Raw genomic sequence first — 25,129 nt, forward strand, 5'->3', positions numbered from 1 at the left:
GTTGTTTGTAACAGGTAAGAACAATGGAACAACTCATCAATATTTTTTCTTATTGATTTTTAGTTCCATTGTTGAAAATAAGTGACAATGGGTGTAGTGACTAAAGCATTTATCTGAAACACTGGGTCGATGGAAAAATAAGCCTAGAACTATTTATTCTGCTGTTTATTCCTTTAGCCTGTTCTGCAGACCAACTGGGACAGCTATTATCCTTCAGTTTTCTTCGAATCCTCATTCCGTTTCTTTTAATGTGAGAGGAGAAGAAAAACTAAATGTAGGTTTGCCTCCTGTTACAAAAAGAGAGGTGGCACCTGCTCAGAACTTCAATAGGCACAGCTAAGCCTTAATAGCAAATTGGTAAATTAATCCTCTGCAACTGGTTAGGTCCCAGCCAGAGGTAAGTACTTTCTCTGTTAGGGTACATTTCCAAAAACGTTGGTGCACCTTAGGTGACTGAAAGTCAGCTTACTTTTCAGAGAGGATACTGCCACTTTTGTAAGTTGACCGAAGTGAAATGAGCAGGCTAACTTAAGTCTCACCCAGTTGTATTGGGGACCTTGCAACTCACAGCTTAGCTTGCCTCAAATGCTATTTCTTAGCATGGGTATCAGCACTAGAAGCCATTGGTATGTCTAATTCATGCCTCTTTTCCTGTCTAGTGTTTTGAAGTTAAAAACTGGGCAAAAGAGACAGCAGTTATTATTTGTAATACATCTTAGGCTCATACTCTAGAGGATACTAAAGATTAAAATTTCTATTCCTGCATTATACTTAAGAGTGGTGTCCTTTCAGAACCAAGCTCTTTGAAAAACATTAAGTGTTCATTACTAATCTATGTGAGGTATGGCTGCTCAGCTTAAACAAACAGAATTTAATTCAGTAGAGTATACATTATGTTTCAATGGTCAGTTCAGGTTTGAGGTCAACAGTTAATATACTTTTCATCTCAGGGAGTTGGCTGTCAGGGTTTTAGAATCCTACCTCTCTCACAGGACCTGCCAAGATAGCCTGTTCCGGAACAATCACAGACATATCTGTTCCACCCATCCCTGCACATGCCATTGTTTTTGCAAGGGTTGCTAAGGCACGGTTTTGCTGTTTCCCTTGAGCAGGAGGGCTTCACTCCAGCAGTGCTTTGAACTTCAGCCATTTGCCGTATATCTTTGCTTTGGCCATCGATGAACAAATCCCTGATGCAGCCCACGTAGCCATAGTTGAGCAGAGCAGTCCACACCTCAGTAGGGAAGACAAGGCCAGCTTTATTTTCTGGTAGGCCCCCCAGGTACAACTCATCATCCAGGTCCAGAATCTCACTCTCACCAGGAGCAGTGTAGGGAGTACGCAATGTGTTGACAGAAATGGTACCTATTGCAAAGAGAGAAGAATACACAGGTCTTTAAAAAGCACCAACGTGTTCTTATTACCTTTCTCTCTTTCATCTGCTTAATGGTGAAGTCCTTGAAGGCAGACAATTATTATTCTTTCTATACCCACTTTCTGATATTTCCCAGAGAAATTAAGAAATCTGTGGAATTAAATAACTTGAGAAATAAGGCAGACTAACCAAATGGTTGCATTTGAACTTGAGAATGAAAACCAAAGTGTACAGCCAACAAATAGTGTTTGACAGCCTCTAACAGTTCAGCCAATGCATGTATACATGCATTAAACATAAATAAACGGTCATTCTACAGCAGTCTCTAGAAGAAAGTCAGATTCCTCTTGGTTAGTGCTTGTTTTCAAAGATAATGTTCATCTGCAAACTAAGGAAAGATTTTATGTTCCTATTTTAACTGCCTTGATTACTCTGAGCACAATGGTTTGATAGATCACCTATATCAAAAGCTAACTTCATCAATCCTAGCTGTATAAACCTACTGACTAACTTATATGGTTTTGTTTCCCTTATTCATAATATGGGCATAATAATATTACCGACTTGATAAGGTTGCTTTGAGTGTTGAATAAAATAATACTAGTAATGTTCATGGTTTATAATAAGCATTGCATAAATGTTTATTATTGTATTTCAGTAAAAGAATCAAGCAAAATCGATTGTTTATTTTTAAACCAAACTAGTTATTTATTTAAATTAATAAGGCTTTCTTTCTCTTACTCCAAATGTTAAGGAGAAAAATCTATTGGTTTATAAATACACAGGTCTCTAAGCCCTAAGTATAGGATAAGCAGGTATTCATCTACACAGGATCATTTGAGGATCACAGAAAAATATTAGTGGAATCTATGAAAAATAAAAGAAAGATCAAAAGCACATTCCTGATCAAAACTGCCATACATACTGTCAGATTCCCAAAAATTCCACCAATATTCTATTTTCAGAAATAACTATGTAAAAAATACAACTATGATACCCAAACAGAACACCACATGGATCCATAACCACATTATCCCAGATTTGTTTTTCAGCTCTAGATTATAAGGCAAGATAGGAAGAGTCTGATGAGAGAAACAGTATTAGAAAAGGTCTGAGAGCATGCTGGGGCATGGGCATATAACCTCAGGGATTTAGGGAAGAGACGCCTGGAGACGGGAGGTGTGGTACAGAAGTAGGGACAAAAAGAGGAAGTGGAGGGTGGGTAGGGTGTGTGTAGGGAGTTGCATTTCAGTTGCTACACAGAATACCAAAGGCCCGCCCCAAGCGAAAACACACATCTAACTAAGGATGTAAGTCTGCGGGCACCGACATTGTGCCCAGGAGTATTCCAAATCCCAGCAGAAGGGCCCCCTTGGATCTGGGCAGTGTAATGGGATCTGCCTTTGTGAAGGAGAAGGGCATGGATGCACTGACAGATACTGCTCAGGTGGCCGAGTCATTACGAGGATATTTGTCTCTCTAGACTTTCACAGAAAGAAAAGAAAAAAGCTCCTAGGGGAGAAACACTCAAAGGCATTGCTATTTTGGCATTCCAATGAGGGGAGCAAAATAGAGATTTCCTAGGGAAGCAGGTAAAAGGGAAAAGAACAAAGCATTTTTACTGTTCACATTTGTACAAGTGTCTAGAAGAAAACTCTCATTTAGAAATATATGGGCATCATAAAATCCTATTTAGAAAAATATAAAGAATGGCATTTTGAGGAAATAAAATTTGTAATATTGAGATAGAATGGGGACTGTTTTCTATTTCAAATAGAGCGATCGTTACATGTATTTTCAAAGCATCATTTTGTATATGACACTATTCAAAATACCTAAGAAGTGAATAAACAGATGGTCCGTATTCTCTGAAGTAGCTAATGTAAGGTAGAATAAGATGAGAGTGTCTATTAATGACAAAAGGAAAGGTGGACACTTTAAAAAGCACATATCATGGAAAGCGAAGAGTTACATGCAATGAACAAAGTGACAAGTTCTTTTTTTTTTTTTCTGAGACAGAGACTTGCTCTGTCACACAAGTACACATGTTTAATCTAAAATATAAATTTCTATTTGCATTTGTCTCAGTAATAAAATTGAATTATTTCATACCATTTTTGAAATGGTATGAAATAATACCATTTCAAAAGTATTATAATAAATAATACCATTTCAAGAGTACAGTGGCAGGATCTGGCTCAATACAACCTCTGCCTCCTGGTCTAAGCAATTCTCGTGCCTCAGCCTCCCAAATAGCTGGGATTACAGGTGTATGCCACCACACCTGGCTAATTTTTGTATTTTTAGTAGAGATGGGGATTTGTGATGTTGGCCAGGCTGGTCTCAAACTCATGGAATCAAGTGATATGCCCACCTTGACCTTTCAAAGTGCTGAGATTACAGTCATGAGCCACAGCACCCGGCCAAAGTGATATGTTCTTAAGATAAAAGAGAGAGGGATGTTACTCTGTTTTCCAATTAGTTCAATAAGACTTCCTAAAAGCAATAAATTTTTGAGGATTTGACAAACTGAATATCCACTATTGAGAGGAAATGTTAGGAGACACAGGACTTAGCAAATGAACAATGACAAACTATTCCAAGAGTGTGGATATATCCAAATATACATATATATGTAATGCATATGTAGGTATGTTTTCCCATATGCTCTTTTTATTCAGCTCAGAAGCGGGTAAAAGAAAAGCCCTTGGAAAGACTGAATTGTCCCTACTCAGGGTATTATAATTCTGACAGAAAGGCGATTCCTGGAGGATTCCTGAGACAAGGAAATTCAGTGGCTTCCACAACTCACTCTCTCCACCTCTTCCATGTAGTTTCCACACCTTGGTGCACTGTATCTGTACTCACTCTCAGGGGCAAAACTGCCCTGTGGTTTAGACAATCATTCCTGACAGTCTGTCTGACAGTAAGGATGGATTAATTGTGTCTCTTGATTTTTATTTATGGTGTGTTAGTGCTTGCTTTGAGTAAAGTACTGTAAGAAAGTTCATGTAAGTTTTTTTATGAATGTGCTTGATGATATAGACGAGTAAGATTCTTACTATAACTTTTTCATTAGACTAGAGTTTTCTGATCACAGTCATAAAGATCACAATTTTTAAGTATCCCACTGCACACTTACACACACATGCACACACAGAAACAAGTATTTAAAAGAAAAAAAATTTAACTCCACTGCCTCTGAGCCACTTTGATATTTTATCTCTCATTACATTATTTTACTAAAATAAATGTTGGACCATCAAATAGATTTCAGCACCAGCTGAAAAGTTGTAACTCACAGTACAAAAAAAAAAAAAAAAAAAGCAGATTTAAGAGTTACTATCGTGAAGAGTAAGTTTCTCTCACAGTTCCTTACTGTTCCTCTGAGAGACAATTTTAGAGTTCTCATAGAAAGAACAAGCAACAAAATATGGGACAGAAAGAAAAGGAATATAGCCTTACCTTTAATTCAAATATAATCCAAGAAAGACTGGAAGTTAAATTGAGCTCTGGATTCAAAGTTAAGAAGACACATCAGGCAAATGGATGTATCAGATACCAGCCATTGGAAAATTATGCAAACAGACAACATAGGATGAAGAAAATAGGGCTGAAAATCAAGTTTCATTTTATCTATATGCTTTGCTAATCCATATGAACTTGTATTTTAGAAAATCTTTGTAAAAGAGATGGCACATAATCAGAAAGTAAAGAACTTAATTCAAGTGGGATGGAAACAATTATTTTTATATTTTGAAAATTCATGGAGTAAAAATGGTTTGAAATAATAATTAAATTTCATTACTGAGACAAATGCAAATACAAATTTATATTTTAGACTAAACATGTGTCCTGAAATGGACACATTTCCAGTAAGGGATTTGAATCCCAGATCTCCCTAATGATTTTTATTATGGATATGAATCAAAAAACATAGTCACCTAGCAAAAGAGTCATCACAGAATTCGAATTAGTTTAAACCAATTTAACTCATACATATGAGCATAGTGAAATTCAAATATTAATGTTCCCATATGCTTATTTTATTATAATTGAGTTATGAAATCAGTGGTTACAAAGAACACATCAAATTAATATTTAAACCTGGTTCATTGATAATTGAAGACAATTGAGAAGTTGCCAAACTCTATATATCAATGGAAAATGAGAATTTTCCCAAGGTTGAGGTAAATAAATTTTATAAATACAATCTTAAGAGAAAACAAAAATCTGAATATATTAATGGGTCATCCCTCTATCTTCTTCCAGGAACTACAAATATTGACATGTTCCTTTTTGAATAGGTACGTTCTTTCATACCTTCTACCCCTTCTACTATAATTATATTTGAAGTTTCTGGTAAATTAACTAAATATTTTATGTAAACATTGTTATGTTCAGGCTGTTAAAATTGGGGAACAGTAGTTATATTTGAGAACTTATACAGATCAGTGTTTCATGCTTCATTATTTAAGAATCCAAAGTACCCTACTATGCTATTTTACTTTTTAAAGGAATGGGATCTCAACTAAAAAATAAATTATTTGTGCACATATGACTTTTATAATTTTAATGTAGAAACTGCATCACATTATATTCTTATATTTAAAGGTGTTTTTTTCATGACACATGCAAAAGGTAAAACAAAGTCGATAAGCAGACAAGATAGTATTTAAGAATATTCATAAATAAGTAATAAATTTATCTTTCTTGTAAAATTGTATGCAAAGGTTAAAAAAACTGTTTAAAAGGGCTCTTATTTATAAAAGTGGAAATGACTTTTAACACGTACTGAGGTAGTTTCCATTAATTTTTCTATCCCATATTTACTGGCTCGTATACTTCCATAAGATTACAGGGTGAGAAGAAACAGGGAGTGAAGGTGAGATTTAAAATAGGTTGATGTCAAGAGTTAAATTACTTCAAAAGTTTAAATTACAAGGAAATGAAGAGTAGAAAATGTGTGCTGTAGTAAGGAGGCCCTTTCCCTGGTGAGAAGATCAGATGTTCTAGCTCTTCAGCCAACCAGCTGGCAAGCTTAGCCAAAGGACAGATTCATTAGGCTTCAATGTGGCTCTTATGCAAAATAAAGGAATTCACTAGATGGATTCCTGAGATTCCTTTTTGGATAAACAATTTTAAACTACTGCTTAAATGAATTGTTTAAATTAATATCAATTTTGTCTATACATCATTGCTCCATCTGTCCCTATACGAAAGAATCAGATTTTAGAGTTACAAATTTACTTGCCAAATTCCTAGTCTATTACCAAATTCAAACTCAATTAAAAAGGTACAATATAAGTAATAAAAACAGAATATAACATTGATAATAGGGTATAATGTAAAATATATGATTCTCATAAAATAATTTTTAAAAAGAACCAAAATATTAACAGTGGGGATCTGGCGATAGTGTGATTATGAGTGTTTTTTAAAGTTTTTCTGTATCTTTTTTAAAACCACTATCAGCTGTGAGGTTTATACAGAAATAAAATTAACTGTATTTGAAAACAAAACAAAAATACCATATTAATATTCTGTTCTCTGCTTATTACCATCTGTTTTCTGCTTACTTGATTAATCTGTGAGCTGGGAACTTCAGGAATTAAACCAATGTATTCAAACAGAAATCTTATGACAAAAACTTAAAAGTTTAATATTATCTGGTATTGGAAAGAATAAGGAGGAAAAGGCACCTCATTTACTGTAGATAGGAATGTAAATTGAAACAGCAGTTAGTAAACTGTCATTATCTTTCAAAATTAAAAATACAATTAATCCAGTAATCCCAGTTCTCACCATCAATCCTAGAGATACTCTGACCAATATACACAAAGATTTCATGTATGAAGGCATTATCTGTAAACTAGTTTAAAACCGTGAAGGTTTAAAAAAGTAAAAATTTAATTGGTCTTCAATAGAGAAATAACTAAATATTAGTTTGTTCAAGCTAAGGTATATATGATGTTACTACAAAGAATGGCACAGAAAAAGCTCTCTGTAAGTTTTTTGACACATAGGAATTGGTAAACTATAATCTTGGTTATGGAAAATAAGCTGCATAATTATTTTATATGTGTGAACATATTAATAAAGATATTGATGCCTAGAAAAAGACCTGGGAATTTTTCAATGCTAAATTATTTTAGTAGTTATCTATGAAGAACAGAGTAAATTAATGAGGGAATTGTGAGGTAAAGGGAACTCTTCACTTAGGTAGATTTTTGAATTGCCTGAACATATTCACCAAAAGCACGTATTTATGTATTAAACACAACAAGTATTAATAAATGCACATATATAAACACACATACACATTCATAGCGATGTACAGACACATATGTATTTTAAACATGATCATACACAATGTTGGAAGGTTGTAAATGTCAATCAAATAACATTCTACAGCAACTGAAATGCTACTTTGCAGAAGTTTCACAGATTTCCACTCAGCTTTCCACAGTAAGGGTCACTAGGGCTGAGTGTGGTCAGTTAACTGCCTATCTCCTTAGGGTGCAACTCATGCCATAGTCCAGGGTCTGCCCCTTAGCTAGGCAAGCCCAAAGAGGAGATTTGATAGATTTACAGAGGGTGGTTTCATTTCCCAAGTTTGACTGATATTTACTAAGTTAATAACACCAGTGTATAAAATAAGATGCCAAGTTATTAATTTCCTCTGAGAAAGTACCTATCACAGGGCATGAAATACTTCCTACGTAGCTCTGCCAATATGGATGCCAATAATAATCAAATGTTATTTATTCATTTATAATGAGAAGTTTACCTGTTATAGGAATGTGAATACGCATATGCACTCATCCTTCAGTATTTGTGGGGATTGGTTCCAGGACCTCCTGGAGACACCAAAATCTATGGAGGCTTGAGTCTCTGATATAAAATGGCTTAGTATTTACATATAACCTATGCACATACTCCCATATATTTTAAATCATCACTAGATTACTCATACCTAATATAATGTAAATGCTGCGTTAATAGTTACACTGCCTTGTTTAAGAAACAATGACAAGATAAAAAGTCTGTATATTTTCAGGGCAGACTCAATTTTTTCCCAATTATTTTCAAGCCATAGTTGATTGAATCCACAGATGTAAAACATGCAAAAAACGGGGGGCTAGGCTGACTGTATATATAACTGTAATATTTTCTCTCCCTCTAGTCTAGTTAGACTTACAATGGGAACTAAATCCTAATCAAAAGAGTGTTTGGGGAACACGGATTCTGAACAACAAGAATGCATGACATTATAAAATTTATAGGAATATTGGCCTGGGAAGGCTTGACACCCTTATCTCAATTCAATGACTTGCCTCCATCTCTACAGTAGGGATGAAGTTGTCAAGTTCTCTAAGCAGTATTCAGATGATTACTGCTAATATTTGCCCCTGTGAGTTTCTTTTCTTTAGATATGTTAATACATTTAAGTCCTACAAGCCCGGGGCCCAGCTCAGGTACTTCTGAAAAGCTCTGCTCTGAATCTTTGCTTATGATTCCATAATTCCCAGAAAATAAATTTGGTTACTTAGACAATCTTGAGCAAAAGAATTCATGACATCACATTAAACAGAGAACCTGAAAAATTATGTTTATATTCTAACTGCAACTATATAAAATACATATACATGTTAACAAAAACTGGAGGACAATGTACAAATATTAAAAAAAAATTTAGTGTGGAGAAATAAATGGCTTTTTTCCTATGAACTTCTTCAGAATAAATAAATATAAACATTTTTAATAAAACTTAATATGACAATTTTAAGCAAAATTGACCCCCTCTGGTCATCTGGTCAAATAACTAGTAAATTATTGGTAAGGTATTTTGGCCTTTCCATTGATGAACAGTGGTTTATGGATATGTATATCAAACAAAATATTATAAATGTACTTAAAATTACTTCAATGTATGTAATAGGCTACTAGGCAGAGGCATGGGAGGAACGTTTACAGTCAGAGGGCAAGTTCAAATCAAGACCTAAGCAGAGAAATTGTCTAATGGTTGTTCAAGTAGAAATGTTTAAGTGTGGTGATTCATGAATGGTATACACAGAAATCAGTGCTGGTAATAGATAGCTAGAAAGTGCTGTTCACATCAAACAGTGATTACTGTAAACCTCTAATTATGTGCTCTGGAGAGAGCCTTGTGCCTTTCCCACTGTAATTTCTAGTTCTTAAACTGGAACTCTATGACTTCAATTCAAATCTCAATGGCTTCTTAGCTGTTAAATGTAGGCTTACCCATGAATAACCGCTGATACAATCTGTAGTACCCTGCTGTACTCAAGCCGACTTTGACAAGAATAATGAGTTTTCTCTTTGATTTCAATGTGTAATGATGGTTTGCAAAAATAAATAAATAAATAAGACTGGCAGTTTGCTATGAAAATACTTGAGAGGGTACCCTTGACTGAGCCAAAGAGCTTAACACAAATTTAAACAATATTCGTGCCCCAAGAAAACAATCGTTAACCTCATCCTAATTGTAGCACAATTCACACATTAGCTAAATACCTGCAGCTTTTTTATGTTGAGTTTGGGACCAGAACAGATTCAAAGGGGAAATCTGGAAAGAGAGAGACTGGTTTAAAAACAACAACAAAATGTTCAGCTGTAAGTCCTGCAAAAATTGCAACATAATGGGCCTCTTCACTCATATTTATTAACTCCAGTGACTTACGGGTTTTGCCTTGTTAGTAACTAAGCTATCCACAGAGGATGTCTACATTTTGCAGCACTTAAGTCATCCACTCTGATTCACTAAATCATGCCTGCACGTGACATGCTTCCTCTTTTGCTAGCTTAGTGTAGGATCTGCAACTGCCATTTATGGCTCAGCCCACTTGGCTTTCCATGTCGCTGATCCTCTAGTGAGCAAGCCGTGGAAGAAAACGGCATTGCACATCACGAACAGCAATGGCCAAACAGAGCTAATCAAACTATGGAAATTAGAGTGACTCTTTCTTGCCCATTTCTCAGATTAGAAGAAGGAACATAAGTTAGAAATAACCCATTACAATCAGTTTTGCCGAAAATGAGAACGTTCTAGAAAATTATACAGAAAAGCATTATTTCTCATTGAATAAGGGATTCATATACCCCTTTCCATGAACTAAAGAGCGAAGAATCACAGGGAAGGCCACCAGAAAGATGAACAGCCTTGGTTCTTGTCAAGAGCATACTTACTGTGGCTGCATATCCCTGTCCTCAGAAAGGAGTTCCCACCTTCCTGCCTGACGGATTTTCCTGCTACTTACATGTCTGCAAAATGATATAGGGACCTTCCAATCAAGAAGTGATAGAATTCCTGTTCTCACAAAACCTTGTCATTTTTGTACCAGGTTTACACATTCTCTAACAATTATTTAACTTTCCCAGTGTGTTATTTCCAACATCTGGGCTTGGAGGATGGTGTTGTATTCGTAAGAGAACAGCACCTGTTATCCTACACCATGTAAACTGCTTTCAGAAAGTAATGTAATTTGAACAAATTCTTGAACTTAAAAAAGTTACATTTACAATTAAAAGAATGCCATTATTCTCCAAATGTAAAAATGATGCTTTTTTTTTTTTTAAGAATATTAGGGGTTGTTTGGCACTGTACAATTTACATGTTTTTATTCTTTAGTCTTATACCAAATATATACAGAACAACTGCTATACCCAAGAAAGTACTAGAAATGGTAGATTAAAAAAAATACGGTATTCTCTCTCAGGGATGGAAATTATAAACTTTATAAACTGTTTGGGTAATATTAAAATTAAACCATATGTGTCCACCAAATATGATTTTAACCATATCTCTATCCAAAAATAACCACTACTTATATTGGCAGCAAATTAATGACTATAATGGTCTGGTTATATTTCTATTTACTTTAGTTGACCAACCAGTGGTCAACAGCAGAAAGAATTACTCTTAGGCCTGGGTTCCCCCTACTTTAATAACAGAGATAATAAAGGCTTTGAAAATACTGACCTAAGGAATTTTCCAGGCAAATCAACAGATATGGCCTCATTATCTGTATGTCAGAAAGGAGCCCATGTTACCTTCTTGTCATAGCCGTATCCTTTCCCCACATCATGTGAAAAATAAGTTTCATATAGTCCCTGAATATAACTGATATAAAAATGGATAAAATAAATTATTTCATGAATATCCACATTTCTTAGTTTCAAGTGACCTATGAATCTTAGTGTTTCACCAGCCAAATCAGAGATATCCTTTAAGTAAAATAAAAGCAAGTATAGCCATTCATTCAATTTTCAAAAGGCTACTCCATGCCAAACCAATGTAGTGTGCAAATATGGAAATTAATTAAGTACTATATATAAAATATTAACAGCTGCAGCTATTAAAATTACATTAAACTCCCTTGAGCTAGGCTAACATAATATGAGCTCTCTTTTTTTTTCAATTTAGTAAAGGACAGAACTTGGCTTAGTGAATGAGTTTTGGATTTTATATTGTTTGTTCCAATTCACTTATCTGAAATTTTAATCACATAAAAGTACTTTACCATCAAAACAGCACCAAGCATAATAATTTGATCTTTCCACTGGATTCCAAGAAAAATCTCATGCTTTGTTTATTTTCTTTCTTAGATGAAAATAACACTTTCGTAGAACGTGTTTCTGTTCTTTCCATACAGAACTGAGTTTTGTAAATTAAAGTAGATAAAATCTACTTTCGAGCTTCTCCAATGAGGGTACAAATAGAGTAATTAATAAACTCTTGGTAATTTGGATGAATTAAAGAGCTTAAACAGAAAAAGTAGATTTCATTCTGCTTGAAGATTAAGTATTTATCTGATAATTAATTAGATTGCATCAATACTTTCTCCTTATAAGAAACTTCATAAAATGTTAAAAATAATTTGTTCTCTGTGTGTATGTGTATATGTGCATGTGTGATGTGTGTGTACATATGCACATATATATACATACTATACACATAGACATGTAGAGAGAGACACATACACACATACATATAGATATACACATATATAGGCATTTTCCATACATACAATTTACATAGTTGTATGTATGGAAAAACATACAATTACATAGAAGACTGGAAAGAAATAGCCAAAAGTATAAATTATTGTTGTAAAATGAATAATAAATCCTTTTTTCTTTTATATTATTTTGTATATACTAATATTTTGTATTCATCATGCATTACCTTCATATAGTTAGAAAACACCTCATTTCTAAGTGAATGAAAAGCAACTGACTTGATGTTTGGTGTTTTTTTTTTCTCCTCTGAGCTTTCAGAAAATACTCATTTAATCTGATATGGGTTGTTTTGTGTTTTGTCTTGTTTTGTTGTTTTGAGACAAGGTCTTGCTCTGTTGCCCAGGCTGGAGTGCAATGGTATGATCATGGCTCACTTCAGCCTGGAACTCCTGGGCTCAAGCAATCCTAAGTGTGGGGATTACAGGTGTGAACCACCACTTTTGGCATGTTTTGCTTTAAACTGTATAAAATCTGACTTAAAATATCTCTTCTTGAAAGTCATTTACAAAATTTTATTCTAGATCTAACTTATGTCAAATTATAACATCCACAAGCTAATATTTCAAAGCACTAGATTAGCCTATGCCCCAACCACTTTAAAATTCTTCTGCTTTAAAGTTCATATGTAGCAAATTAACTGCTATCTCTGGTAGAGATAGACTGGAGGGAACCAGAGGGGAATACTCTATTATTAATGTTGTATTTTTGTGTTCCCATCAATGGACTCTTCTCAGCTTAAATCAGAAAAAAAGAAAAAAAAAGGCAATCCAATTCCTTGTAGACTTCTTTACGAAAGTGAGATTATTTAGGGAGACCAAGTTTCCAGGGAGGAATGAATCAGAAACACAGTCTCCAAAGTATCTGGGAATCCGAGCAATGGGTTCTGACCTTCCTTCTCTCCACATTCACTCCCAACTCCTCAATTTTCATATATTCTATTTCTTTATTTTGTTAGGTAAAAAACATATTTCCAAACAGGCAAGCACAATCTTCTTGATCTATAAACAGCAGAACAAAAAAGCAGGGATAATGGGGAGTTAGAAAACAGTTTTGTGGCAGAGAAACTATGAGTAATCAAGGACCAAGGGAGCCCACGCAAAGATGGTATGGACAGGAGAGCGGAGCACCAGGTCTTCAACAGGGCCCTTCTGAAAGACCATGGTTACCACAGACTGCAGGGTCTAAAAGAAGTACTCAGCTTCTTTTAGAGTTGAGTGGGGGTGGGTGGAGTAGAGAAGGAGAGTAGATAGGTCTAAATTCAGTTGTCTTCTATTGTAAGAAGATAACTTGATTTATGTATGAGTAGGATAATCAGAGCATGGGAGCCCAGGGTGAAGAGAATTAAAGAAATATAGTTGTATACCTAAAACAAATTTCTCCCATGGTACATGTATACCTATGTTACAGACCTGCACGTTCTGCACATGTACCCTAGAACTTAAAGTATAATAATAATAAAATAAATAAAAACAATTTTCTCTCTTGCTCTCATCTCTCCCTCTCTGTCTGCATCTTTCTCCCTTTCTTCTCCTCTCTCTCTCTCTTTTCCTCCCTCCTTCCCTGTCTTTCCCAGGATTCCCACAAATGTCATTTCTGCTGCCTGGATGATTCTTTCCTCTCAAAGCTCATATTAGTCAACATGCTCAGCCCCCAAGACACTCCCAAATTTCATGTAAATGTTATTTCTTCATAAACTTTATCTGCCACTTTCCCCCTTCTCTCTTAGAGAAATAAAGTGCAGCAATAGGAAACAGAATATTTGCTGGTGGAATTCCAAATATCTTTCATCAGAAAGGGAAACGGTTTGGAAGGGTAGCAGAGTTTTGCCACTGTCCTTGAAATGCTACTGTATTGATTAAAGTGTTCTTAATGCCATTGACTCATCCAAGGTTAAAGTATGCTGTACCGAACTAAGGATTTTAAGTATGGATCATTCTAATTTTTTTCATATTTTATATTTGCCACTTTGGGCACCTCCAAACATCCAACACATAGGAGACAACTGGAAATACAAAAACTTTGATTTTTTCCCTTGTGAATTCAAGATAAAATTTTCTGCAAGATTTGGCACTTGATTACCCAATAAAAGTTCATTTAAGAAGCTATTCTAAAAGACATTTGAACATTTGGGGTTTAATGCCCAACTATGATGATTAATTAGCTCTTTCTGATTTTTATATAGTGTGAAACAGAAGCAAATAGCAGGCAGTCAATTTTATTCTAAAGAAACAAATGCAGAAAATCTTTGTCTGTCTTGGTTTTCACTTTTAGAAATGGCACAGTGGGTGGGATGCTCTGGCAGATAAATAGCATAGAAAAATGATAAGATTACCTGACCGTCCATCTCTCTGGAAATCCACATGATACCATTCTCCGTCATTCACTTTCTTCAATAGGGCTTTTATTTTTATAGTACCTGACCCCATGTCCAGGAGGAGGTAGAGGTGGCCGTCTAGCATCTCAATAGCAAAGAAGTCCACCTTGATCATCTGTGGGTGCTTGGCATCTTTCTGATGTCTTGGCTTGCCATGGCTGAATAAGATGAGGCCATTTGGCTCTGTTGTACGGAAATCAAAGGATATGGAGCCTGTTTTCTTTGCATTCCATTTAGGCAAAGAGATGAAAGACTCTGGGGTTTCAAAGGTGATTGGGTCTAAAGTTGCAACATTCTCACATTTAAATGCCACCACTCCATGGATCTTCATCTTAGGATCTCCTTGCTTGGCAAGTCGAGATAATTCCAGCCTCACATCATTATTTTTATACACAACCTGTGGGCAGAGGATAGCAGTAAGAAACTAGCCTCCAAATTTTAATATCTAAAACTTGTCATCAGCTCACGTAACTTGCAAGGACATCATAAAAAGGCACACAATATTTAGTTAATTCTGCTGTATAAAGGCAGCATTTTTCAGGCAAATAAAATTTATGTGTCAGTTCATAGAAGAATAATCATAATTCTAGTAATGTGTGTGCAGATGAACACATGCATGTGCATATACACACAGAAACTGCTTGTATTTAACTCTAATTAAAAAATCTACATATATCTTTAATTTCATGTATAAATTAACATGTTAAGACTTGAACTTATAAAACCTTTTTGTTTTGTTAGTTGTCTATGATGCTTTTAAAATTAAGTATAAGCATTAAGGTCATTCAGTTTTCCCATTATTAAAGCATTTGAAATTGAATACTATTATACATCAGTCTACTAAAATATTGGATCTCTTCTATTACCTATATAGCTACTATGGATATTAACTTTGCAAGATAGTCACAACAAATTAAAGTACAGAACAGCCTGATATCTTTCCAAAAAAAAACCCCAAAATACAACTAAGATACAGAAGATCCCTACCCTGCATCAATAACTTTGAATACTGTTAAGAAACGCGGCACTGCTACATGTAGAATACGGTGCTTCCTCTCAATCTATTTGACCTGTGTTACTGGTGATCAATTTCACTTTTAATTTACACAGACTCTGAGCTGTTGTCTTGTACTCTCATTTTCCAAGGCACTTCAGTAAAAGAGGCTGGGCACTTCTGATTGCTTGCTGATGGTCCTAGGGCTTTTTGGACTCCAATTAACACAATGGGTAAATTCACGGACAGGGTTCACAGTGTCATACTTTTGCTATCACATCACTTTATTTTCTTATTTTTCATTTTTATTTTTTATTGTACTTTAGGTTCTGGGGTACATATGCATATCATGCAGGATTGTTGCATAGGTACATACATGGCAAGGTGATTTGCTGCTTCCATTCCCCCATCATCTGTATCTGGCATTTCTCCCCATGTTATCCCTCCCCATCCTCCCCACCCTCAGCTGTCCCTCCCCTATTCCCCCTCAACAGACCCCAGTGTGTGATGCTCCCCTCCCTGTGTCCATGTGTTCTCATTGTTCAACACCCGCCTATGAGTGAGAACATGCAGTGTTTGATTTTCTGTTCTTGAACAGAAAATCACATCACTTTAATAAATTCATAGATATTTTTGACATAAGGATAAAGAAAGAAGGATAGCTTTTCTCTACAAAATGCATACAGTGGATAATCATATTTCAGAAATACATAGACCATACAGACTTAAGAGTGAATTAGTTATCTAGGGCCACATATGTATCTAGGCTATTTTAAGAAGAACATATATATATTCTCATATAAAATGTATATATGTATATTTTTAATATTTTATATATATATATATATCAGGAAAAAGAAGACAGCCTATATCTGATTATTGTGCTATGAAGTCCATCAAGTCAATGCAGCTGTTATTCCAAACCCATGGCCAACTGAACCAACAGATGCCCGTTGAGTTTCCTGATAGGACTTGTTAATGGATACTTTATTTTTCCAAGTAATTAAGAGTACATGCTTGTATATTAGACTTCCTGAGTTCAAATTCTGACTCCAGCATTAGTGAACTTGGAAATCTGTGTAAGCCTGTTTTACTTCTTTAAAGGGAAATAATACTTCATATAATGGTTATAATAATTAAATAAGAAAATACATGTAAGTGGGAAAATCTACATAAAGGCATTCATTCTAATGCCAAGTACACTCTAAGATTTCAATAAATATTAACTACATAAAATATATGATAACAAATATCACCCCTTTACCATGATCTAATAGACAGAGATTTTAGTTCCAAATTTATCCATAAGAAAACGTTTAGAAATTAAGCCCACATACATAATTAGCTTTTATACATGATTTGTGCCAACTAAATAAGTCACATCTTTTCAATGTTGGGGCTGGTGTTTCAGTTTACCTTTATCTTGAAGAAGTATTATAATAAAGAACATGATATCCCTTATTCTTTGAACAAATATGTACAATGGTTTAACAAACATCTATTGACAACAAAAAAAGAGAAAATGAACTTGAGCAATAACAAAAAGGAATCACGTTAATTCTTAAGAAGACTTTTTTGAAAAGAGAAAGATCTATTAAGTCTTAGACAAATTTATTTAGCATTGCCTTTCTTTAGAGATCTTTAGAGGCAGAGAAAATGCTTTTCAAGGATGACTTTCCAAGTTTTATCACTTCTCATTATGACTTTCATGCTACTCAAACCTATATTATTGTTCCTTTTTCCTATTGATTTATATTCTAGTGTGTGGACATTCTTTTGACACAGATATTGATTAAGAATAAGTATTTTCAGACCCAAATGATGCTTCTGTTGATCAATGCCAACATTCATTCCTAGAATAGAACTACTGTAATAGAATTGAGTGTTTCTGACATGAACAAGTGGATTTTACCCCTGGTATATTGTCTCTTGAATCTGACAGCAGAGACCATAAAGTTGAAGAATGAATAGTTAAGTCTGGGCAAGGATTTCAATGAGACATAATCTTATAAGTGAATCAGGTGTCTTGGTGATGAAAAAGTTCAGGAAGATATTAAAAAAAAAAAATTAGGGATAATTCCCTGGGTAAAATTTCTTACGGTTAGCCATGCATCTCAATAAATAAATAAATCTCCACCAGAATCAATGCTTTATACTGGCAAGAACCATAGCCCAGCTTAAGATCAGTGTCTGGCACAGAGTAGATGCTCCATAATTATTTGTTGACTGTTGAATAAAATTCTTCTTTCACTTTTTTAAACCTAGTTCCCAGATTATAGGCTTTTATAAATAATAATATTTAGACCTACAATTAAAATACAATGGAATATGGTATTGTGGACCAATCTCATGAACTAATTACTATTTTGCCCTATTTCTCTAGGAAAAAGCATAAACATGTGCATATCCAGTTTATAATTGACAAGTTGGCCCATGCCTGGGGAAGTTTCATCTTCAAACACATTTTGTGGGGGTATAAATTCCTTTTAGAATGAAGAATGCCTGAGTTAAAACGCTCCAGAGGTTTATACACAAAAATGTACACTGTGCTTCTCCTCAAGATAGTTCTTGTAGGAAAGACCTATCTCCAGATACAAGAACTCTTTCCTACAAGAACTATCTTGAAGAGAAGCACAGTTGTATATATTTTTTTCTTCCCATTTTGTACTCTTTGAAAAGCTATTCCGGAAAACGGAAAAGCAATTTTGGATAGGTAGGCTTACGGCTCTCAGATTTATACTACTAATTCATCTGACCTAGATTTTATAATTACCCTACTATTCTAAAGTTAGACCTACTCTTAAAATGAACTGAATCTAGTTCAATTAGAATAATGAGTAGCTAGTAAGTACTCTAAATCTTCTAAAAATTCGTGTGTAAGCTATTTTTGCTTCTTTCTGAAACAAGGTGGCACTCAATCATGGGAGCACCTTATAATTATTCATACATTTTTTATTCTTATGCCAAAAGTTGCAATTTACATGTTTCACTTTTGAGCAAATTTCTATATACTTTATCATCATAACAATTGATGGTATTTGGGCACACTCATTTGTATCTGTTTATAGAATCAAGGTTTATTTTGGGACATTGTTTTTCTTTTTTTTAAGAGCGATTCAAAATGTTGAATTTTACTTCCTTGCTTCATGGGTTTCTTTTCCCTTTCCTGAAACAGTTGTAAGAATTTTTAAAATGTCCTTCCCATGTTAACATGAAAAAATAGGGAGTAATATGTTTGTGTTTTCACATTTTTAGGGTTGACTTTTGAGGAAGACAATCATTGAATATTATCTTTCATCTTAATGATACTCTTGAAAACATGACAGCAATGCAGAGAAAATAAATAGCTTAAAGAGTAGGAGCTTAATAGTCTGTATATTAACTTGGTTCAATCTCAAAGCTATTATCTAAGCCAAGTTGTCTAACCTCTCTCTGTCTCAGTTTCTGAATTTTGGAAACTGACATCTATAAAGAAAATGCATATCGTATCTACAAATTCTTGAGCTTTTCCCCCCTTACTCTGTGTGATTTGGGACAGACATAAAGGATGCTCTACTCTTCCTGCCCTTTTTCTGGCCTTTTCCAGTTGTGATTTTTGATGCCAGGATATTATTCTCTACTTTCAGATCTACTGAAATGTTAATCCGTTAGTACAGAGAATGTTCACTGCATCTTCAGGTACACAGACACGCCTCAAGGATTATATCTATCTAAGGTTTGTACAGATGGTGTTGAAGCACTGGTAGCTGATAGATAAGGCTCTTTCCACAGAGAGTGGGAGTATGTGAAATTCGGTGTGAAAATATTTGCCACTCAGATAATGACTTTTTAAAATAAATATATGCTTCAGCTTAGAAATTACAATGAGGGTCTTAACTTCATTAACATGCATGATAAAGACTTTTCATTCCTTAACTATGGTAATATGCAGGATGGTGAAATAAGCACCAAAATTAAAGTGTTGTTTAGATATTTAGACTTTGCTATGACCCTCCCTGAGAGAACATGAATGGCTCATATTTTAATTTATCTTGGTTTTCGCTTTCATACTTGGGAATAATTAATGAGTTTGAGGCCTAACAATCTGGTTCTCATGTCCGATTTCAGAGAGAATTCCAGCTCACCCATTTGCAAACCTGTGACCTTGCGCAAGTTCCTCAACCTTGCCAAGGCTCAGTGTTTTATCCATAAAGGAGAATGATATCTACCACATTAGGGTTACCGTAATAATAAATTATATTTTAGTTAAAGTGCTAATAATGGGTCCTAGCATGAGTAAGTGCTCAAGTAAATATTCATTGCTTTTATTACTGTTATTATTATAAATAACTTTCTTTTATTCTTACACTGAATTGATGGAGCTACACAATTTAACTGTCATCACAAAGGTAACAGCTGTCAAGGTACATAGTAGTTGGTCGTTCACATTTTTAAGGGAATTAAATAGTGCTTAGATCAGCAGGATCAAAGGTACTCAGCAGATTGGGGCTTCTTTTTTCATCCTGATATTTACATTGTAGTTTGACGTACACAACAGGCTTTCTCTGTAAAGTTTCTGAACTAGAAAATACACATAGCAGACTAGCTAACCTAGGAGTTGTATTTTCACCCATGAAAGGGTTTCTGTAGCATCTAACAGTGACAGCTACTGCTATCACCAAAGCCACCACAACAATCAGTTAAGATTTACTAGTTCACTTTCTGGCAGGCCCTATTATAAGAGTTTTATATAAATTAATGGGTTTAATTCCCATATGCATCCTAGAAAATAGATAACATTATTCTATTTTATCAATAAATATCTGGAGGCACACAGTCATTGCATGTCTTTCTTCATGATTATGTCTAATACTGTTTGAATATCCAATGACATTAACCTCAAACTTTATCTTTGTTTCAGCAGGAAATTTATCTTTGTTTTTGATAGCAGTTGCTAAGTAGATTCACAATCGAACAGCTGTTTGTCACCAGGCAAAACGATAACCTTTCAATGAGTTACATGTGCTTTCCAAAAACCAGTATTTTTCCTTCATTTGTTCTCATTAAAATATCTCTAAGTGAATCAAATGTCACAAGTAAGTAGAGGAATTTATTGTACGTCTACTGATTAAAATGTTCTTTCAAGTCCAGTTATAGCAGATAACCTATTTCTCTGTTTCCAAGATGATACTGTAGTTTTTCAACAGGTATGTCATTTAGAATGTAACAAATATATCTTAAAAGTGTATGTGGTTTAAAATTATTTAAGGGGACTGTTGCTTTTTTATTTTTGTTTGTTATTTGTTTAAAATGCAGTTAATGATTTTACTCTATTAAGATCAAGTGAAAATACTTATTTCAAGTACCTGAATTTAATCATTATTTTCACCTACAACCAGAAACCAGGCAGCAAGTGAAAAGTACAAGCACCATCCAGGAAGAAGCAGATAAACTGCATTTGCTTTGCCATGATCTGGGTAAGAAAGAACTCAAAAAAGGAAATGCAGCGTATTACAACTTTCATCCCCAACACTAACTTATTTATAATTTTGAAATTGTGCTTCAATTCTGACACTTTCAATTCAATCAGATATGCATTTTTTAGACACATACTGTAGTAGGATACTTAAACTCAATTACAATCATCCCCTGTGCATATGCCTAGTTCCATAGAATGCGTTCCACTGAGAATAAACTAGTTTAATTTCTCTTAAATATTTGCTATTGGCAAACATATAAGTAATAAATAAACTATATGTGATCAACACATACACACATAGACACACACACACCCAAAGTTTAAACATTAACCAGACACACTGTATGTCAAATTTAATGTCATTGATGTCCATATAAATATGCACTTACATTAGAATATATGGTATACCTCTCAACAGATACATAGATAAGTAGATAATACATACTTATATATGTCATAGGCATAACAAAATAATATTTGATAATTTCAAAAATTAGAGAGTTTTTAGCTGAAGCAGAAACATGGTCCTACTAATTTTGTATCAAAAATGTCTTATTACAAAAGCAAATTTTAGCATTTATAAAGTTGGCACACTCCATAAAAAAATAGTTGTAGCCTTCAAAAACTATTCTTTTATGATTAAATAAAAGTAGAAAATTAGACATTTCCCTTCATGTTTCTGCCAGCATGAGGAGACAATCATAAAAGCAGAATAGAGGCAAGGTAGTCACTTTTTAAAATCTTCGCACCCATTATTGTTTTATCCTCCACCCAAAATCAAGTTTCTTATGCTATTCACTTTCTTGCACTGGAGGTCTAGCACAGGACCTGATTCTAGCAAAAATGTCAAACAATGTTCGACTTAACTGACCAAGAGACTGATAGGATTTTAGCTTTTCTGGGAATGTCACTCCATAGAAATTTTTATGTGTAATGTGATATGTCCATGGGAGGCAGATGGGCATCCAGTGCAGTGCATATAACTGTGGAGTGGCTTGGGAGGGATAGTGGATAGGGAGGGCAGTGTAGAAAATGAATAAGCCGCCGGGCGCGGTGGCTCAAGCCTGTAATCCCAGCACTTTGGGAGGCCGAGGCGGGTGGATCACGAGGTCAAGAGATCGAGACCATCCTGGTCAACATGGTGAAACCCCGTCTCTACTAATACAAAAAATTAGCTGGGCACGGTGGCGCGTGCCTGTAATCCCAGCTACTCAGGAGGCTGAGGCAGGAGAATTGCCTGAACCCAGGAGGCGGAGGTTGCGGTGAGCCAAGATCGCGCCATTGCACTCCAGCCTGGGTATCAAGAGCGAAACTCCGTCTCAAAAAAAAAAAAAAAAAAGAAAAAAGAAAATGAATAAGCCCTGAATAAAGTAGTCCAATGCATATTTATTTATTTATTGAGACAGAGTCTCACTCTGTTGCCTAGACTGGAGTGCAGCAGAGCAAATTTGCAGACTCCACTGCCCACTTACAAGCAATTCTCCTGCCTCAGCCTCCCAAGTAGCTGGGAATAAAGCCATGTGCCACCATGACCAGTTAATTTTGTATTTTTAGTAGTGATGAGATGTCACCATGTTATCCAGGCTGGTCTCGAACTCCTGACCTCAAGTGATTCTGCCTCAGCCTCCCAAAGTAATGCATCTTTAAAAACAACTCTTAGCAGTAAGGAAAATTTAATTTTAAAGAGACATATGTAAATAATTTTGAAAAATAAGAGGGTTTTGGGAAGGCAGCAAGTTGATCTTTTTTCCCCGATCCAATCTGATTCAGAGATCACATACAGATAATATTTTCAATGAAATATGTTCTCTTCTCCAAATTGAAATACCAAACCCTGTTATGAAATGCAAATCAGACTACAGAAATATAATTTCTCCACAAAGGCATATAACATTTTATTTTTAAAAAAAGTTAAAATTGGAGACAGAAAAAGCAATATTTTGTTTATGCAACATAGAGAAAAATATTTTTGCTTAGTCTCAATTAAATACAACCAAATATATCCCATTCACCAAGGAAAGAAAAAGGAAAAGGAAACCCCTCCTGCTTCATCATTCCTTCATTCCAGCATTTAGCAAACTGCTTAAAGTTACTGAGACAACATTGGGTGCAATCTGTAAAAGTTACTCATGGGAGTGAAAAAACTGAGTTGTCCTTGGGTTAGCAACTCTATTTATGAAGCTTTCAGTACATATGAGTATGCAGCAGAAGGACCTGAGTTTCATTACATAGTAATATCCATTTTTCTCACATTAATGATTCAGTAATGCCTTTAAAAAAAAATGGAAAAACGAACCACAAATGTCAGTAATGTGAAGGTTGAGCTAAAGATTTTCTTTTAAATATAAATTGCAAACTTGATCAACTGTCTTATTTTCAGATAGGGAAACTGAGGCTTAGATAGCTTAGGGGGCTGTCCAAGTTGGCATCAATCTCTGATCAAAATCATTGTATTGGGGACTTCACTGTTCAGTGTTCTTTCAACTTTGTGTTAATAAAGGAAATAGAATGAACAAACACTACCATAGGTCCAGAGTTATGAGATGCCCTTAAGCAATTACAAAGGAAGAGCAGCCCACTCTTTAGCAATGTGACAGAAAGGGGACTGGAGCTTATTTAAAGGTGACTTCAACTTTAAAATTATGTTAGCTTCATAAGAAGTTGATGTTTAAATACAGAAATAAACATCCTAAGGGGGGTAAAAAAAAATTGCAGTAACTTCCTCCAATGATGGCATTTAGAAAGACATGAAAAAGTTAACTAGAATCAATAAACTTGCAATGTTCACTGCTATTTTAAAAGAAAGTGGTGAATACACTTTCAGCATCGGTCTTTCATGATCTTGCAGAAAGTTAATCCACCATAACTTGGAATTTACAGCGTCTATTCCAAGCCAGCAGATACTACTAAGAAGGGCAAGGCATGTCTGCTTTATCCAAACACTTTTCAATCTCCTGCCAGTTTCAATGAGGGAAAAGTAACCACTATTATTATTTTCTTAAAGGAGACTATCTTTCCATGTACCAAGAAATTTAGTGTCACAAAATGGTGACACTAAATGATATGTCTAGATTAACCAATGAATCTTCCTTTGTGTCTCCAGCCTCATAAGCTTAGCGAACTTTCCTCCATCACTTAATTTTACATTTTTCTAAATGTATATACCATTTAGTATATGTATATACATGTATCCTAGATAGATTAGGTAGATAAATATACAACAGATAGATGATAGACAGACAGATGACTTCCTGTACAGTCTGTCCTTTCCTCATTGATTTGCAATGACATACTACCTATTGTTTTGGATCTAACAATGTTCTAATACTTTAATCTGTTACTACCTTTTGATCACGTTCATCAATTTTAAACTTTAAAAAATTTTCTCCTAGAGAAATTGGATAACCTTACCATTCTCATGTATTTATTACTCGATTACATTTATGTGTGTATACAATATACATATTATTTAAACCCATTGAAAATATGTTGTCTTCTGTTTAAGGTGAAAATCCAAATTGACTTGCTCCACAAATAGTTAATTATTTGAACCAGCACATTTTTTTGTCCTTTTCTTCTTACTTCAACACTCAGGGGAACGCAATTTTTAAATAATTATTTTTCTGGTTTGTAAGGCCTACCACATATTAAATTATTACCTATACGTGATTCTATGGCTGAGCACTCTATTCTGTTTTATTGATTTTTTTTTTCTTGATCTAGTTCCATTTCACCTAATTGTCACAGCCTTATAATATGTTCTAATGTGTGTTAGGGTCTTTCCAATTAACCAACCCATTTCCTATAAAGTTTATATATTATGCCATACAATTTTTTTTGTTTTCTGTATTGACAAAATAAATGTATCACAAGTTGCGTTGATCT

At 34.6% G+C, this 25,129-nt stretch overlaps 1 protein-coding gene across 24 annotated transcripts in view; it reads right to left on the reverse strand.

Moving 5' to 3' along the window:
• NRXN1 (neurexin 1) overlaps positions 1 to 25,129 on the reverse strand; it is a 1,142,110-nt gene that overhangs the window by 638,282 nt on the left and 478,699 nt on the right. For all 24 annotated transcript variants that reach the window (XM_021675805.2, XM_021675804.2, XM_064364083.1 and 21 more), the window contains 2 exons: positions 14,751 to 15,189; positions 982 to 1,365 (listed from right to left, as the gene is read on the reverse strand). In XM_021675805.2, the coding sequence (XP_021531480.1) occupies positions 982 to 1,365; positions 14,751 to 15,189 (823 nt within the window). The remainder of the gene's footprint in view (positions 1 to 981; positions 1,366 to 14,750; positions 15,190 to 25,129) is intronic.

This window comes from Aotus nancymaae, unplaced genomic scaffold (assembly GCF_030222135.1).
Source record: "Aotus nancymaae isolate 86718 unplaced genomic scaffold, 86718_ANA_hifiasm-v0.15.2.pri h1tg000057l, whole genome shotgun sequence".
NCBI classification, from domain to species: Eukaryota; Metazoa; Chordata; class Mammalia; order Primates; family Aotidae; genus Aotus; species Aotus nancymaae.